General features: G+C 37.3%; 1 protein-coding gene and 1 long non-coding RNA gene across 3 annotated transcripts; one reads left to right on the forward strand and one right to left on the reverse strand.

Annotated features, from left to right (window-relative positions):
- Positions 1-5014: 5014 nt before the first annotated feature.
- On the reverse strand, positions 5015-6739 carry Vha14-1 (V-type proton ATPase subunit Vha14-1). The gene is made up of 2 exons (XM_071584572.1): positions 6628-6739; positions 5015-6169 (listed from the first exon to the last, which is right to left on the reverse strand). Exon 2 carries the CDS (start codon positions 6157-6159, stop codon positions 5791-5793), a length of 369 nt encoding a protein of 122 aa, XP_071440673.1. The 5' UTR covers positions 6160-6169; positions 6628-6739; the 3' UTR covers positions 5015-5790.
- LOC139687433 (uncharacterized) lies at positions 6733-10043 on the forward strand. Of its 2 annotated transcripts, none has more exons than XR_011700637.1 (3): positions 6733-6827; positions 7142-7380; positions 7493-10043. It is a non-coding gene; the product is annotated as an uncharacterized lncRNA (long non-coding RNA). The 2 variants fall into 2 exon arrangements; XR_011700638.1 differs by lacking the exon at positions 6733-6827 and adding an exon at positions 6878-7064.
- The last annotated feature ends 9048 nt before the right edge of the window (positions 10044-19091 follow it).

A 19091-nucleotide genomic window follows, 5' to 3' on the forward strand; every position in this document is an offset into this window, starting at 1 on the left:
CATCATCACTGGGTCAAAATGCCTTTCAGCTGCCTTGTTCTGAAACATAATTCACGAATTCAAGTTTAAATGCAATACTGTAAGGCAATCTTCTCACTTAAAATTCCATGTGGTTATTATCATCGCAACTTTTTATGCCATACTTTCTGTTATTGTTTTGATATTATCAAAAATTGTATTGAAAACCATTTTCTATGCCTTAAGGACTGCTACTGGGTTTACTAGGAATACTGCTCGAGGTTTAATACCTGTAGAGTTTATTTTTAAAGATTCAGTGTAAGCGTGCATTAGCAGAGGGGCAACATCTCCATTAGCACATGCAAGTTTTGCGGAAGCAGCACATGTGAGATTTCACTAAATTAATAACATTGCATTTATAATTTTGTATGTTTTTAGGAAGCACTTTCAGCAAAACATTAAAACTTGGTTGTAAACTACTAACTCAAAACAGTGATAGTATTGAAATTGGCATAAAAAGTAAACATTTCCTATGACTAATGCCGGAAAAATATGTAATGGTAAGTATTTTTCTAGTGAATCTTCTTGTGCCTATAAGCGGAAATTATACATGAGTACATGTATGCCCATCCCATGAGAGCCAAGGCTGATTTTGGTTAAAATAAAGGCATTGTTTGGGCTGGGAAATATGCAATGTGTGTATGTATATATATATATACATATATATGTTAATATATATTATATGTATATATTTGTATATATATATATGTGTATATATATACACCCATGCATATATATATATGTTATAAGAATATCTCACGGAAGTGAGTAATAATTTTATTGAAGGAGTGATATATTGCTAGTCAACAAAAAACAGAAACATAAAAATGGTACATGAACTCCAAATTTTCCGTGGCCAAACTACCTGCCTCTGGGGAAAGAATGGGGCATTGAGTTCATATATATATATGTATATATTTTATACACAGAACCACAGAGAAAGGATACACATCTAGTTTTGATGCTGTAACGTCATGGCCATTATCTTCAGAATCTACTATCTGAATATGATGGCTCTGCCGTTGAAACATCAAAACTAGATATGAGAGTGACTTTTCTTTATATTCCTGTGTAGAAGTGTGTCTGTGTTATTGCTGAAGAGCATTTTTTTTCAAAGAAAGTAGCTGAAAAAAATATACATACACACACACATGTCTTTACAGTGCAGGCAGGGGAATGATAGGAATAACAAGAAATTTCGTTGAAAAAGAATCATTAAAGAGTTTGTCCTCTAAAAGGAGAGGAGAATGAACTCCACTAAGTAGAACCTAAATAACCCTCGGCGTAGGTTCCATTTTTGTTTTTCTTGTCTCTTAGTTACTCCCACTACATATTCTTTCATTTATGGTTTAATATTTTTTTATACAATCACTCTAAAACTTAACATGTAGTCTTATGGTTCATTTGGCAAATACTTACCTATGTGTACAATATTTTATGATTTTAATGTTTTACTTATTGCTGTAACATTGATCCTGTATTTTATCACGTTAACATCTTAACCTGCACTATTCATGAGGATTTAAAACTCAGTTGCTCTGCATTCATATCATCTGCACAAGTTATCTTATTTATTTTTCGTGAGATTGCTACTCTATTTACCTTTGTTAAGACTAGATTGCTCAAAATAATTTTTCAATTACCATTTTTCCTAATAGATTTTATGATTAGATTTTTTGTTTTAGCTAAATGTTTTTCTGTTCTTTTTAATCTAAAAGTCCACTAAATGCCAGGGAATCCATAATAAAATACATAACAGACACGATTTTATCTTCTGTTTGCTGGAGAAATTTTTAAGACTTTCAGGTATCTTTTCTTATTCATTAACCGAGAATGATTGCTTGTATATGGATATTCTTAGATCCAGCTCCTTTGGTTTTTTCACATTTATCATGACATTTAGGAATCTATGGCATTCATAGAGCAAAAGAAACAAACAAGATATAGGAACTTCATATACTCTTTTTACATGTTTTTTTTCTAGCAGCACAACAGTATATGTAAAAAAAGCCTAAAATTAACTTTTAATCATTACAAAAAAATAATTAATAGAGAAACTTAAATTGTATTAGTTATTCTTAAGATTTCTCTACATAGCCACCATCCAGATTTTTCCCATCATTTCTTGACCTTTCGAAGGCTATCATTGTAGAACTCAGCAGATTGAGTCGAAAACCATTGTTCTACCTATTGAGTAATATAATTTGTGTAGTCAAATATCTGACCCTGCAATGATTTTTTGAGTTCTGGGAATAAGCTAAAGTCATTTGTGGAGAAATAGTAGAATAGGATGGATGTGGCAAAATTTCAGTCACATCGCTTCACTTCCTCAGCTGCACCTTGAGATAAGTGAGCAAGTGCAATGTCGGCAAGAAGACAGTCTTTGGCGATCCTACTGCCTATACAATATTTTTACAAAGAATAATGCAATTTGTTCATAAGAGTGCAGTAATTGGCACCAATGATGGTTAGATCCTTCTCCAGGTAGTCTATGAATATTACTCTAGGACAGTCCACAAAAACAGACAGCGTGACCTTCCCTGCAAACTTGTGCACCTTGGCCTTTTTGCAAGGGAAGTGAGTCACTGTGCTTCCATCCCTTATTCATCTAATGTACACATTTTTGAGGATTTGTAGGGAGAACCAGGAAATAAGACTGATAGGATGGAAATTTGACAGTAATCATGTGCATTGCAAAAGTCAATCCTCTTTTGAAATGAAATCACTAGAGCCAGTTTGAGAATACTTGGGCAAATCCTTGCTCAATAGGTGCATTGATGGCAGAGAAAGGCTGTGCAATGATGTGAACAACTACTGGCATGGGGATGTTATCTAAACCACCTGACCATTTGTTACCAAAGTCCATAATTATTTTTATTATTTCATTGGGGTCTGTTGGCTTTAGAAAGAATGTGCATGGACTCCTCCAGGATGCTACAAATTTTGAATTCTAGTAAGAAATCCAAATTTGCAGTGGGCAAACCCCACAAGGAGTTAAAGGGAAGTGAATATTGAATTTTTCAGTTTCCCTCCACTATCTCATCACCTAAGAGAAGCAGTTTTAATACCGATGGGGTTTGTATATTGTTTTATCACTTTCCAAGCTCATGCGATTTTTGAAGTTGCCATGAGCTCCCTGCTGAAATTCTTTTGACTTCAGCCGCCCTCCTCTTGCATTGCTTAAGCACTCTGTTACACTTTTTTTAAAAGTTTGCATTGTGGAACTTAAATTGTTTATGCATAACACATGGAGCCTAGCTTTCAGTGAATAAGGGGAAAACAAAATTTGCACTTTTCCACAGATTAATTTGTAATGCACAATGCGTTCCAGGTCATCGAACCATCTTCAGGTACTATACAAACATCTCACCTGAATCTGTTGAATATTTTCTGTTATTAAACCAGTAGGAAGCAAATGTTTCCTTTTTTTTTGGTGTCTGTATTACTTGTTTCAAAGGTACTTTGAAAATATTCATAACAGCATTGAATTTGCTATCAGTGCTGTAGGCTAGTCAACTTCTTCCCATGACTCCTATGAAATAGCCAAATAGAACTTATTTATCGAAGTCTGGTCAAATAGCCTTCTGGATCTGTGTGTTTGCCTTCTGTTGGGAATCTGAACCATATGGTGTCTTAATCTGAATATCTAAAAACATTAGATCAGAGAAATCAATGTGAAGTGTTTCCCAAGAAATTTCTTTTGGGATATCAGTAATTATTAATTAATTATTGTCTCGTAATTATAGTTTTATGAGATTTTTTTTGCACTAAATTATTTCTACAGTCACTCTTTCTGTTTGCCATGATGCTTTCAAAAAAGTCTAGTCTCTTCATTTTCCTCTTTATTACACCAACCTGATGCTCTCTATCACATTCAACAACCCACTGCCTTTCAATCTTTCCTCCATTCACTTTCTCTGTCTTCTTTGGATTTTCTGAAGTCCTCTATTCACCTGCCCTGTTCAAAACCTTGGTCTTCCTCTCTAAATTATTTCCCCCATTTCATCCACATCTCTGCAACCTCCAGTCTTCACTCGTCGTCCTCTTGCCTCTAAGACTTGAGTCTCACATTCAATCAGCAATATGTTCTCTCTTCAAGTCCTTAGTAATTTTGCCCTCACATCTTTAATGAGTTTGGCTGTCATCAATTCTTTTCTTTCATGAGCACAACTATCATAATATAAAACTACACTCATTTGCTCCAAGATACTGCATAAATACATACCTGATTTAGTTCATTCCCTTGTACTTTTAATTTCCACTTGGTCTTACTACTTCTCACAAGTCTCAGTTTTGTAGTTCATCTCAGCCTTTCTGATTCTTCCTGTCACCCCTATCTGTCTGATTCATCATATTATTATGGCCAATTCTAAGGAGTAAATTTGGAGTACTTTCGCAATGTTGACTCAAATTTAAAAAAACAAGCGTTTTCACATCGAGAAAAAGTGGACAGTTTCAATAATATCATTCAAACATTGTCAAAACCTCTCCCATTATTTTCCCTTTGATGTCAATTAGTAATGTACTCTTACATGTACTAATCTGGAATTACCTAAGTCTTGCCACAAATTAACAATTATGTATGGGTTAAGTATTTGTATGATATTATTTCCAGTTTGAATAACCAATATGTAATGTAAGAGCTTACAAGAAAACTCAATTCCATATACCACTGTTTTGCCATTACTCAGCAGAATTTCTCCATTGTATGGATACCATAAACACAGCAATTCCACAATTAATATTCATTGATGACCATGGTGATGCCACAGAGTGGTGAAACTATGGTCATCCTTAAATATTAATGATGGAACTGCAATGCTCCTGTAAGCTACTAAATTTCACTCCAGAGGATTAAATTATTTCAAACCCTTGACATCCATCAGTATGTTAATTGGCCAGGATGTCAAATAAAATTACAAATCATGCTTGGTTTGATTTGTTTATAGCCAAATTACTTCACAGTTAGGAAACTTAAGAGTAATTAATAACATACTTCTAGATGCAACATGTATGCTTTATTTCGCTAGTTACAACTCGCCCTGAATTTTACACACACAAATCAACACTATAAAAACTGTACATTTACAGATGAAGCAGTACAAAAAATAGAATCCATCACAAATTAATCAAGAAAGCCTACTTAAATCTTCACACATGAGTAAAAAGGAATGTTGAAATTTCAGACCATATCATACATTCAATAAATATCCAATTTACGGCTATTAACAAATGCGCCTCCGGGAAAAACATTTTTAGTTTCTGCGGTGATCACTTAGGACATTTTAATTGATGACAGCTAACACTGAACTAATTCTTTATAAAATCTTAAATCTTGGTTACATATTAAATCTTTATTAAATCTTGGTTACATATTTAACAACAAGGAGCCATTATGTGCCAATAGTTAATATAGTGCATGATATAAATTTAATGCAAAGGGGAATTAAAAATTACTTGAAAATTCACCTTACCATTAAGAGGCGTTGTCCCTTCTGGCATATTCCCCTCCCATGCAATCAAATATAGTTGAAGGGAGTTCGTTCATGGGCGAAACCGGGTGGTTTAATTTGAGAAGAAAATAATGCATGCATTCCGTGAAAACCCAGGAAGAAAAACATAAAAAATCCACATTCTCAATCTAATGCACCAAATATCCCTAACTGCGACTCCGACAATAACTAAATAATGAAAACATAAGATATTAATAACTAGACCCCACTCTAATAACCTAGACCATATAATATATTTAATAATGTTCCTATGGAGGAATCAGTGGATGTCGTCAGGGTTAAACATTCCTCTTGCTCGCCTCAATATAGAATCTTTTGAGGCATCATAGGGATGGTCTTTAGAGGGAATCTCCAAGACAGCAGGAATGGGGGAAGTGTGGCTGTCAATACAGTGCCGTATCATCTCCGCCAAGTTTTGGTTAATCAAGATAATATCTATATCATCCCTCTTGACAAAGCGTTTAAAACACTCTTCAATTTCGCTCACACTGGTGTTTTTCTCGACCACCATAAAGTTTGGATGTCTGTTTTTGTTAATTTCTCCTACTCCGCCCAGTAGAAATCCAACGCAAGTATCTTCGTCACCAATTACAGACACCAACTTTCCTCGAGCAGAGTGAAGAGCCATTTTGATGAACCTAGAAACGAAATATGACAAGATTTCAAGTTTACTCAAGTTTATACGATTTGGGTAGCAAGAGACATGGGTGCCTCATTAACCTACTAATAAATCCCATTCATAATGCAAGTAGTTATTTATCAAGAAGAACAAACGAACTTTAAGTGAATTTTGTTCGCCTATAGCCTTAGTAATGAGAACCTTTGACGGTACCACACACTCTAAATGCTACGGAAAAAGTACAATAGTACCAAGAGTTAAAAAATATCCAGTGCTAACAGCAGCATTAAGTAAGTCACGTTGATATTCAGGTCAGATATGTATAGTCAAACGGGATAAGAAATATATATCACAATTTCCCCCGCTGTATGACTTGAACTTCTCGAGAAATCAATATTACAATTTGGTTATTCACAAAGGTACAACACTATTCAGCATTATTTGAAAGCAGTACAATGATGTTGATTTTTATCATACCTTTTTCCTTTAACTTGTTCGTATCAGCAGCAAAACGCCTAATTATACAAGGTTAATCGCAAACAGAGACGTTCTATCTGAACAACATTAGTTTTCGCAGAAATCACATGACGAACAGTTGAATTACCAGTTAAAAAAGCGTAGAAAAACAAACAAGATCTGAGACTCCTGAAATTGTATTAATTTGAGACCTTTCCTTTGTAAGTAAACCTCATGTTTAATTATAGTTTAATAGTGTGAGACAGTAGACATTATTTTATTTAAAATTGTACCATTGATACATTAGACAACAATCCCGAATTTCAGAGGCACGTTACTGGTCAGGTGTTATGTAAATGTTAAGTTGTGAAGTTTTTTTTTAAGTTGCCACTCGTTTTACAGTTGCCGATTAAGGAGGTTAAGTGAGATTGGGGGACGGGTTTTTTGGAATAGAAGTGGTAATTATACCAAACAATTCTTTGAAATTGATGTATTTAATTTCTTATTAGTGTTACTTTTATTGAATCATTTTTAGACGAATGCTCGACGATGGTTGCCCTTTCTCTGCCTGTACTGTCAGCTTCAGTTCTTGGAGCTCCTGGGGATGAAGAGTCATACTTATCCACGGGGTCTGTTTTGGTCATCATTTTCTTAGTGTTTAGCTTCCTCTACCTTTTCGGCGGTGTGCTAACCAAGAGACTCCTTCGTGGAGCAGAAGGAGTGGAAATGATTCCGAATTATGAATTTTGGGTAGATCTTCCGTATCTTTGCCGCGTAAGTATAGAGGTGACTGGTGTACAGATATAGCGTTGTTGGTGCAAGTGATAAACATTTGACTGGTTTGGATTGAATAGTATCACTGAAATAATTTTATTTTCTTCCGAAGGACGGGGCATTTTTTCTTCTCAGCGGATGCCAGCCTCCGGCAACTTATGAGAGCATTTAAAAGCCATTTCTATCATGTAAAATACTCTTGATTGTGATATGTGTTAGGGGAACAACATGCATTCGTATAGCCTAAAACTTATAAAGAAGAGTAACTTTGGGGCCACTTTGAAGTAGAGAAACACCCATGAATTCAGACATAGGATTCCAGCTATTCTAGTTTAAATCTATTGGCTAGTTTTCACGCAAGATATGTGGGAAAGTTGCTTGAAAAAAACATTTTCCAAACATTCAAGTTATTTTTCTCGAAGGAATTTTATGAAAAATTTAATTCGCATGGTGGCCAATGTCATCGATTCAATTCTGTAGCATATTCATTGTTGTACAATTTTTGTACGTTGTTATGGATTTAATGTGATCAATTTAGTGCCTTAATAAGCCTCGTGTTCCTGTTATGTAATTACCTGTTAATTGCAAATCAATTGAATGAATTCAGGTTAGCAATTCTTCAATTTTGATATTTTTGATAATATATCTGCTTTAAACTTTTATAAGATCATTTTTCCAGCGAACCAATTGTGGCTTTTAACCGTTATACGAGTTATGCACGTTTTGAAGATTATCCAACTCTCCCTTTTAAATGTACTCAACATGTGATCAGCTATGGAGATGCTCCGTTGACATATTACCATTGTTTGGACATTGTGCACTTCCTTTCACATTGTGGATTTGTTGTAATGTTCTTTAAGACTCATATGAAATTTAGGCAGATTGGTCACCTGTTTGAAGCCCACGAAAGGAAGTAAATTCCTCTGTTGAGGATGTGTAGTAAGGAAAGATAGGATTCCAATATCCTTCTTTGAATTTCCATCGCTCAATAAACGTAAGAAAGTGAATCATCATGAGTTTTTCACATACCTGGAGGTCATTACCCATCATGTTTAGTTTCAAAACATATGAAGACAGTAATTGCTTAGTTTATTATGTATAAGAGCAGTCTACAAATTGGGGTTTTTTGAATTGTTTCTGTACATAATTGTGTAGGTCCTTTGAAAACATCAGCACAAAATGAAAGGTTTCCGTCTCTTTCTTTCTTTAATTCTTCATTAACTATTTCACCTATTATAATTGTTCCCTCATTATTTGATGCTTGATTGTACTTCGTTGCCTCATAGGGTCTCATTACTTTTGTTTCCTTCTGACTCATAATATTTTATTGGAAACTGCCAAACTGATCCTATTGACCTTGTGATGTGCTCAAGTGTGCCTTCAATTCCATCGCAAAATGAGTAACTGAAACTATATCATGCCTCTATATGACTCTAGGTAGACCTAAAATGCTTTTTAATCGAAAAATCCAACTAGTGTAATTTTGAAAATTGCTATTTGACGAGCATTCATAACTCAAAAATATATTGTCAGGTCTTCATGACAAGCATATAATGTTAAAAGATGTTTTTCTGCCTTAGATGAAGTAAAAGAATTCATTTTAAACAATTAAAAATCACCACCAATGCTCGGAGAATTTAAAATTGTCCTCTTTTTTTTCTGGGCTATGGGAGAGTAGATATGCTTTTTCTGGTATCTAGTTTCACAATATGTTGAATATATTGAGATGCCCTTTTGAATAAAAGTTGATGAAATTGTTCTGAATATGTAGGGTTTGTAAGGTGTTTCAATGGTAACATCTTTCATTTTTTTGTAGTTGGTAGTTGGAATTGGATGTTTTGCACATAGTTAAACTCTTCAAGGTTTTCCCTTTGCCAGGTTAAAATATCAGTAAAACTGGGCCAAATTCGTCTTTGGTCAAGGTGCTCAGCCAGTTGTACAGGATATGGAAAATAAGAGTACATTTTTTCTCTGTGGAGATGACATGAACTCTTTAATGTGCGCACACACAAAAGATGCAAAAACTGTTGTTGCAGCTAAAGAATTTCGCAATACAATTGTTCATTTTAAGAAGCTTAATTGAATGGGGTTTTTTATGTTTAGTTTTTTAAATGTTGAATGTCTGAGCCTTCTGGACAAATTTCTTCTAATTTTTTAATGGGCCCTTATTTATTCCATATGTATACAATTCACATTGACATTTCATTTTCCGTACATTATTTCAAATAGGGTGTGGTGTCTTTCCTGGGATATATTATCCCAGGAAACTAGGGATGCTGTCATTTATGTCTCATTCTCTGTCATAAACAAAGTTTCCTAGTCTATTAGTTATGCCAGGAAGTTCTTCCGTATTGAAGCTTCCTTTAATACTCTTTTCACCTTCGCCTGTTCTATTAGATGTCATGAAGAAATTTAAAGTTTTGTAGGTATTGTTTTTCTATTTTATTTCATGTATCATTATAAATTATATTTTGATTGACTTATATTTTAAAATTTTTGAAGCTCTTTTTAATGAAGTTTATGAATAATGGAAGAAAAAATTATTTGCCCATGTGATAGTGGTGCAGTCAACAAGTATGCAGTTCATTGAAAATAGTTTTATAACAATTGTATTATATGATCATTTGTTATGTTGATTAAAATAAAGATTTGATGAGAATTAATGCCATTATCACATTAATTTATTCACATTTTATAATTCTATTGGTGGAAGCAGATTTATGAAAAATTGTCAACCATAAAATAGTGTTTTTTAATTGGTTTTTATATCATATAATTAATATGTGTAGATATATCATATCAGAATATAAACAAGCACTATTATGACTTATGAGAAATATTTTATTTTATATGATTAATTGTGGGTCATGGTAGTCCAGGGAGTAGAGCGTTGGACTGCCGACTGGAGGGGCCCAGGTAAGGCACTCTGGGCACCTACAGACACCCAAGTTATGTGATTTTTCGGGTACCAGGTCTTCCTGGGAAACCATAACCAGCACAGGGAAAGCAACTGGACCCCCTACCCTGATGTGTGAATTTCACCCACCGTCAGGCTTAGTACTGGGTGAACTCTACCATCACCTGCCTAACCGACCTTCTGGTTGGTTACTGTGTTAATGGTTTCATATGATTAATTGGTTACAGACAAGGTATCTTTTTGTCCTGGCGTTAGTTAATTTTTAATGTAGTCAGTCATTTAGCGTTTAATTTCTTGTAAATGTTCTCTAATCTTTTATCAATCTACCCAGGGTAAGCTTATCATTTACTTTCTTTTTAAATGATTACCTTACTAGTGTATCTAAAATATTAGTGCAGCCAGGCTGGGTATCACTCTTGGAGCGAAGTTTTAAATTACATATTAAATCTGTTGCATACAAATGTCTCTTTAGCAATGATGTTGAAAATGTGTTGTTACTCCCATTGTACTACGGTAGGAGAGATCATGTTAATAAAATGAAAAAGATAAAGTGTTGAACAGATGGATTTGAGATGTAATTTTCTCCACGAACGATAAGGGATCAGAATACCAAAACATTGTCCAACCGTGGTAGGGTCATAATCGGTTCAAAATTAGTCTGGTGTCTATTCACCCCCTGCTACACACTCTAATGGTGACTTGCAGGGTACTACAATAAATAAATAGACTCTGGGAGCAAACGTGGGAACCATCTTTCCAAGATTTTTCCACCCCCAATGTTTCATGCAAACTTTAAAACGCTACTTTGATATGTCTGTGGCCTCAACATGTTTGCCAATTTTGATTGGTCAATCAATCAAAAATGTATCATGGATTGAGTTGATCGTTTCTGTGGATATCACTTCCTCTGGTCGTCCCAAGCGATGTTCATCATGTATGGCCGCGTTTTAACTCATTTACCCTCTTGTAAACAGTCTCAAACGCAGGAGCATGCCATGCATTTCATCCAACTCGGCTTTGATATTATTCGGTTAAACCTCTTCAATAGAAGTGTTTAAACACCGCACAATGATTGTTTTTTTCATTTTTCTAAATAAACAAAGGTTTTTGCTTCATTAGAATATGAAAATGAGATCGTTCGATGGAAATAACTGAAAATCGAACAGCAGCCTAGTGAGATATGAGTCCTGCTAAAAGCATGCCTTTTCCCATTCATAGATTTGGCTACATCTCTTGAGCTTTCTGAGGAGTTATTGAACGACCTACCTAGTATGTATTTCATAATCACTTTAGCTAGTAGGTTATGGATAATATTCGAGGTGATAATAAATTTTTTGATTTATTAATAAGGCGATAACACCCTGTAGTTTTCAGTGAATGTTATCAACCCGCATCTGCTGTTTTTCACTTGCTTGGAACTAATTTCAACTAATCACAAAATTATGACCTTAAGGGGTTTTAGAGGAATTGAGAGTGAGTTTACATATGAATTGATAGAATCAAAGAATTGTCTCCTTCGGCTTCCCTTAATCAGTGCTCACCTAATCTTAATAACCACAGTTTTTAAACATAAGCAACAAATATATTAAACACGACAGGAGAGATCGCTATGCATGTTAACTACCCATGGATTGAGAGAAATAATAATTATATCATAATAAGTATAGGTACAAATTTAGGAATAGCGTAATGAATGCACCATTTGTCAGGAGCAGTTTTTAGTTAATTAGGAAACTAACAACAGCAATTAAGGCATTCTCCATTCTGCAAAAAAGGTCAGTTAAAGGACCGGTAAATGCTTCCAATAGGACCCCTACTAATAGGGTCACTACTATTTAAGTAACTGAAATTATTGATCTTGGCAAGCGCACACAACCATCATTTGTTCTGTATCAGGAAACAGAGTGTGGGAATTAGTTTTCACTGATTCCACTGTTCACCTGACACGACGTGGAAAGGAGGAAGTGTACCCGAGACATCTACCACTCACTCTATTACAAAAAGGACCTTGTCACTGAGTGCCAGTTATCTAAAACAATCTGCCAAAGAGTATTGAAAAATAAGACCTGTGACTACATGTGCATTAAGACTTGAACTTAAATTATCTGTTCATCCACAATTGTTGCCTTGTAAACCTTGACCGTATTCATGAGGCTTGTTTCAAACCGTTCGACGAGGTTATCCCATTTTATTATTATGGATTTCAATAGTTATCTCTGTTGTTCTGAGTGCCTCAAAACCATTTATAAAACCATACCCCGGAGTTTATTAAGTTTCCTTACTTCTATGGTATTGTTTCTGCTTGTTAGTGGACATTTCTTCCGGTAGCATAACCTGTCCCCACACTGCCGACGAAACCGATGTCTCTTCAAAGCAAAAGTTAGTTGGCTTTCACTCGGTACCAAAATTATTTGTACCATAACCATTTAAGTGTTCTTGTTAATTCCAGCAAAATTTCCATCTCTTCATTTTTTTCATCCCCCATTTCATCACATTTATGTATTTAGATAGCATTAGTCCAAAAACAGCACATTTTGGCCTTTACATCGGACTATTGTCAATGGTCACATTTACATACACCCAAGCCCTAGGTGGAGGATAACCCACCCAGGCAGGGTTCTAACCTACGACCCTTGGAATGGCAGACAAGGACTTAACTCCCGTGCCACTGGGGTCGGCAAAGTGTGTGGTTTCAGAGTCCTTTTCTTGTATCATATTTATTTAAAACATAGCTTTTGCACCTTATTTTAAATTCATTTATGTAGATATTCCTGTTGGTGTTTGAATTTAAAATATTCTGTTGGATAATTTGTAATTCAATTCATAATCAATGTGGTGTTATGGGAAGAGTCAACCCCAGCCATACTCTTATAAATGGGCAAAGGATGGGTGAAGGAAATTAGAGAGGAGAAATGAAGTAAATCAATAAATAAGCAACTCAAATAAAAATAAGCAAACAGTTAGAACCAAAATATGTTCTGGTTAAGGTGTATCAGATAGCATTGACTCTCGCCCTTGTCAAACACTCACCAGTCAGGGGCCCGCTGATCATGCATAATAAAATTAAATAAATACAAGTAATCACATACTCTCTAGCTTGGGTATACTATACAGCCCTGATCCTTGCTAGTCTCAAGCACTCACACTCAATCAGGGCTTATGAGAGACCTCTCTGCACCAGTGGCCCACCGATCGCACATAATAAAATGAAATTAAAAAATATAATTATAATAATAGTAAATGAATTTAATCATGCACTCTTTAGCTTAGATATACTAAATAGCATTGAGCCTTGCTAGTTCCAAGCACTCACACTCAATCAGAGCTTGCGAGAGACCTCTATGTGCCAGTGGCCCACCGATCGCACATAATAACAAAATTAAAAAAAAATAATAATAATAAATGAAAATCAATCATGTACTCTCTGTCTTGGATGTACTAAATAGCATTGACTCTTGCTAGTCGCAGGCACTCACTAAACCAGGGCTTTCGAGAGCTTTCCCTCTCTGCCAGTGGCCCGCCAATCACACGTAATGTAATAATATTAATGAAAGCAAATTAATCATGCACTCTCTAGCTTGGCTGTACTAAATAGCATTGAGCCTTGCTAGTTCCAAGCACTCACACTCAATCAAGGCTTGCGAGAAACTTCGGTCTGCACCAGGGGCTCACGAATTACACATATAATAATAATAAAAGCAAATTAATCACACACTCTCTAGCTTGGATGCACTAAGGAGCATTGATCCTTGCTAGTCGCAGGCTCTCACACAACCAGGGCCCAGATGGTCTTTTACCAGTGGCCCGCCGATCCCGCACTTGCTTTGGTATGCGTAGACATCTTAACCCTTGCAAAACTCACTCACTCTCAGGTCTACCGTGGAATCTCTTCCAACGTTAGTCTTGTGACTCGCACTTTGGGAAAAGGTAAGGGATCTGCCCAGAAGCTGACACGGTGTTCTCTTCCGAGATGCCGTTTCGTGTGTGGTGTCTTATATATACTTTGTGTGTTGTAACAGAAAAAAGAAGGAGTTGTTGGAAAATGTAGCATACAGCAGGTGTAACATGTAAATTGTTACACCTGCTCTATTTTTTTCCTTCCTATTTTAATGTTTAGCTATGCCTTTTTCTTTCTGGAAAATCATGTAACCTTTGTTTTATTAATATTGATTCTCATCCCATATGTATCACAACTTAGCTGACTGACGAACTAAAGCTTGATTATCAACAAACCTAACTAATTTTACATATTCCCCTCCCTACTTTCATTCCTACCTCCAGTTTTTCCCATGCCTCTTTAATCATTTCCTCCACGTACACCTTGAACACCACCGGCGATAATGGGCACCCCTGCCTTACACCTCTTCCTAACACTGTCCATCCGGACTCTCCGTTCCTAACTTGCACCTGAGCGAGATATGGATTAGCCTCCTGTTCCTCCAATCATTCCTATTTTCTGCAATATAAGGATGCAAGTCTTCTGCAGAAGACTCATTAGTTTTTCCCAATTTACTCCATCAACCACCTTTTCGAAATCTACGAAACAGGCAAATACGTCCTGATTGTATTCTATATTCCTCTCGACTAGTAATCTCATGACTGCAATGGCATCACACGTACCTCTCCCCTTCCTAAACTCAAACTGGTCATCCCCTAAGTAATCATTTGCCCTACTCTCTACCCTTTTGTTTTCGATCCTGAGAACAACTTTAGCTGCGTGGGATATCAAACTTATTGTCCTGTAGTCCTCACATGATGTAGCCTTTACCTTTTTCGGAATAGGAACTAAAACTGATCTCACAAAGTCTTCTGGCCGGATTCCTGGCTCATAGATACTATGAGTAAGTCCATATAGTCTACATCCTCCCACATTTTACTAAACATTTCAGTAGTTCAGCAGGAATGTTATCTACCCCCACGGCCTTATCTGATTCCATCTCCCTTAATGGCCTTTCTATCTCATCGTCGAGCATGCCTAGACCTAAACTATCTTCATCTACGTAATGTCCCTTTTCTATGTCTAGCCTTGTTGGGCTAAGTTCTTTACCAAACAGTTCTAAATATTCTTTCCATCTTTCTAGGATCTTTTCTGTGTCAACTACCTTCTATCTTACCTGCCTTATTTCAACTGTTAGCACCGATCCTCCCTTCTTACAAGGTGTGGTCACAAAAAGATCTGACCGATTTTATTTTGCGCAAACTGTTCAACGGATAGAAACGAGACACAGTGCGCTATCTGGCCACACATCTGACGACAAAAACTAGATATTGCGTTTGTTTACGTCGAGTCGTTATGCAGCAGCAGCGGTACGTGTCTTAACCTGTTCGTTGCCGCGTACAACGGTAGCAATGAAGGAGCTAGAGGAACAGCGTGTGCGTGAAATTTTGTTTCAAACTAGGCAAAAGTGCTGCGGAGAAATTTGAAATGATTCAGCAAGCTAATGAAGATATGAATTGAAGCCAGTGTTTTGAGTAGTACAGCCGTTTTAAATCGGGTAGAACCTCGACAGATGAAGATTCGCGAACAGGGTGGCCTTCCACTTCGGCAGACCCCAACCATGTCAAATAGGTGAACGATTTGGTGCTGGCAAATCGCCGTTTAACGTTTAGGGAGATAGCTGAGAAAATGAGCATTAGTTTTGGATCCTGTCAGACATTTTGGGCATGACGCGCGTCGCATCAAAATTCGTCCAACGAGTGCTGGCTGATGAACAGAGACAAAAACGTGTGGACATTTCAGGAACCCCTGGATCGAGCCAATGCCGACCCAGAGTTTCTTAAAACTATCATAACCGGTGGCGCAACCTGGGTTTACGGTTATTATGTTGAGGCAAAGGCCCAGCCTTCTCAGTGGAAAGGTCCTCATTCTCCACGACCAAAGAAAGCTCGCATGTCCCGGTCCAATGTGAAGGTCATGCTGGTGTGTTTCTGATTGGCAGGGGCTGATTCATTACGAATACGCCCCTCAAGGTCAAACCGTCAACAAAGATTTCTACTTTAAGGTTATGCAGAGGCTGAGGGTCGCCATGAGCCGAAAGAGGCCGGACATGGGGAGAAACAATGCATTGCGTTTCCACCACAATAACGCGCCGGCTCACACGGCGCTGATCGTGACAGAGATTTTCGCCAGAATCGGAGCTTCCGTGATCCCGCAACCACCCTACTCTCCAGACGTGGCTCAATTAGAATCTTTTTTCCAAAGTTAAAATCAACCTTGAACGGGTGCCGATTCGACTCTATTGCGGACATTGAAACTAATTGTACGGCGGACCTGGAGAGGATCCCTAAGGCGGCTTACCAGGCAGGGTTCGAGAGCTGAAAGAAACGTTGGCAAAAGTGTGTCGTCAGCCAAGGCATTTCCTTTTAGGGATACAAGTTCGATTAAGCTGTATCAGTTGAAATTAACAAGTTATAAAATCAGTCCTGTCTTTTTTTATCACACCTTGCACTTCCTGACAGTGATTTAACCCTGATGTATAGCGCACCAATTTCACCCTTCCTCTGCAAACTTTCTATATCCTCGCACTGCGTCTTCCACCATGCTTCTTTTGCTTTATTTGTAGCCCGTCTCAGTTTATTTTTTAACTCTTTGTACTTCATTTTACCTAACTATGTGTTTACATTCTTCCATTTTCTTTTCGCATCTATCTGTGTAATCATCTCATCCATGATCCTTGGTTTCCTTGTCATTTTCCCATTAAATGCTGATATAGTTTCTTTTGCAGTTTTCGATGTACCATTTTTATGTACTACCTTGATCAAAAAGTTCGATAAAACGCAAAGCGTCACCGAAATGCTCATGGATTTGGGGTGGGAATCATTGGCTGAGAGACGATTCAATGCAAGATTGAAATTATTAAATAAATTTAGATCCGCATGTTTCAGCACCGAGGTCTCGCAAATTATTCGTACTCCTACATACATTAGTCGCTTGGATCATGCATATAAAATTCGGGAAATAGATGCCAGAACTAGCCGACTCAAGGACTCCTTCTTCCCACGGACAATACGGGATAGCAACTGCAGGGTTATAGATAGCAAAAATTCCACTTGCCACCCTCAGCGTCTAAAAAATAATTAGTTGTATTTAAATGCATGCTCTTCCACTAACCTTATGTGTTTTGCTATAATAACCCATTCTTTCCGAATGACTTCATTCATGTTCTGTTCATCTGTTTTTAAGTTTCCCTTTCAATCCCTCGTCCCTCTCCGCGGGGGCAAATTCCTGCTACCTGCAACGTTGGGTCGCATTCCCTTCCTTTTACTGTCTCTTTGGGGGGTAGAGTGTTTCGTGGTGCATTTTCATGTGGTAGTGATGTTTCAATTTCTTGCTTGTTGTGTCCTGGCTTACGTGTTGTAGGATGTCTTTCGTGCTGCATCATGGGGTGCAGTTTTTTAGTTGTTTTGCGGTATATGTGTTTGCATGAGTATTGGATGAAGGGATTTTTGCAAGAGTGTGTGCGCTGCTGTGGGTGTAATTTTCCGTGTTGTTTTTTTTGCATGTGGTATTTTTCTTTTTTACGGTTGGTGACCTAACACCCTCCGCCACACGCCCTTGCGGCGGCTTGCGGGGTATTATGTAGATGTAGATGTAGAACAGTTGGGCGTCTTGGGATTAGGGAGAATAAGTATTCCCATTTTCCCTCGATAGTACTCTTTACCATCATCCATGATTTTCTCTATAGCCTGCTGACACTCCTTCCTTGTCAATCCATTGAATGCCGCTACATTCCATTTCCCTGCCTTATCTTTTTGAAACGGAACCATAATATAATCTAGCTGATACCTTTCTGAGTCACCTGGAATTTTCCATGCATACCTTTTCCTTTTATTGTGTCAAAATAAAGTGTTGGTGATGACTAACCTCTGTTACCTACAGAACTCAATTGCTTTCTTCCAGCGGTCATTCCTCTTACCTAAAATGTAGTCCCTCACCTCATCGCCATCTCTCTCTTCGCCTATAATCCATTCCAATCCCCTATTAATATAAAATTTTCCCCAACATGAACATCTACGGTGTTGCCCTCTTAACTGATCCTATACCCTATCGACTTCTTCCTCCTTATGATTGCTTGGTGACATGTACACCTGAATAATGACCGAGTTCGTCAGTCTGCTTATAATTTACCTGGATAAAATTCTATCCGTCACTTGCTCTTTGTTGACTACGATCCTTCCTACCTTTTTATTCAATATTACGGCAACCCCTCGTCGGCTCTCGTCCCCTCCGCTGTAAATTAGTCTACATCTATTACTCCAGTAATCCCCGCTATTCTTCCACCTCACCTCGCAAGTGCGTTGTCATAAATCACAGAAATGGAATGCGTAGACCTCAGATGAGGGAACAGGGACTTCCTTCGACTCCCGTCTCCTGCATGGTAAACATTTCTGTACGTAGTCTTGGGTGTCCGTATAACAGCCGCTCCAGTGAAATTGTCTTTGCATGATCTCTTAAATTTTTATCGACTCCTAAGTGCCCCGCTTGCAGATTGCCATGGCAATGTTTTAAAATATAGTCCCTCATCGACTGTGGTGCACATATCGTAAACTGTGGTTCTGGAGTCTTAATTTGAACTGTATATAAAACGCCTTCTTCATCATAGAAATAGCTGGGATCATGTTTCGCCGCTAGTTCATGGAATGATCGCAATTCCAGGCACTTCGCTTGTTCTAAGGCAAACCGTCGTTTGTCCCAGGCTGGTTCGTACTATGTCTCAATTTGCAGACTCGTAACTTCGGGGATAGCTATTCGCGAGAGCTGGTCGACGTGAGCTAGTTCCTTACCCGGACGGTG

The sequence above is a fragment of the Hetaerina americana genome, unplaced genomic scaffold (genome assembly GCF_022747635.1).
Source record: "Hetaerina americana unplaced genomic scaffold, ioHetAmer1.1.p SCAF_2, whole genome shotgun sequence".
NCBI lineage: Eukaryota > Metazoa > Arthropoda > Insecta > Odonata > Calopterygidae > Hetaerina > Hetaerina americana.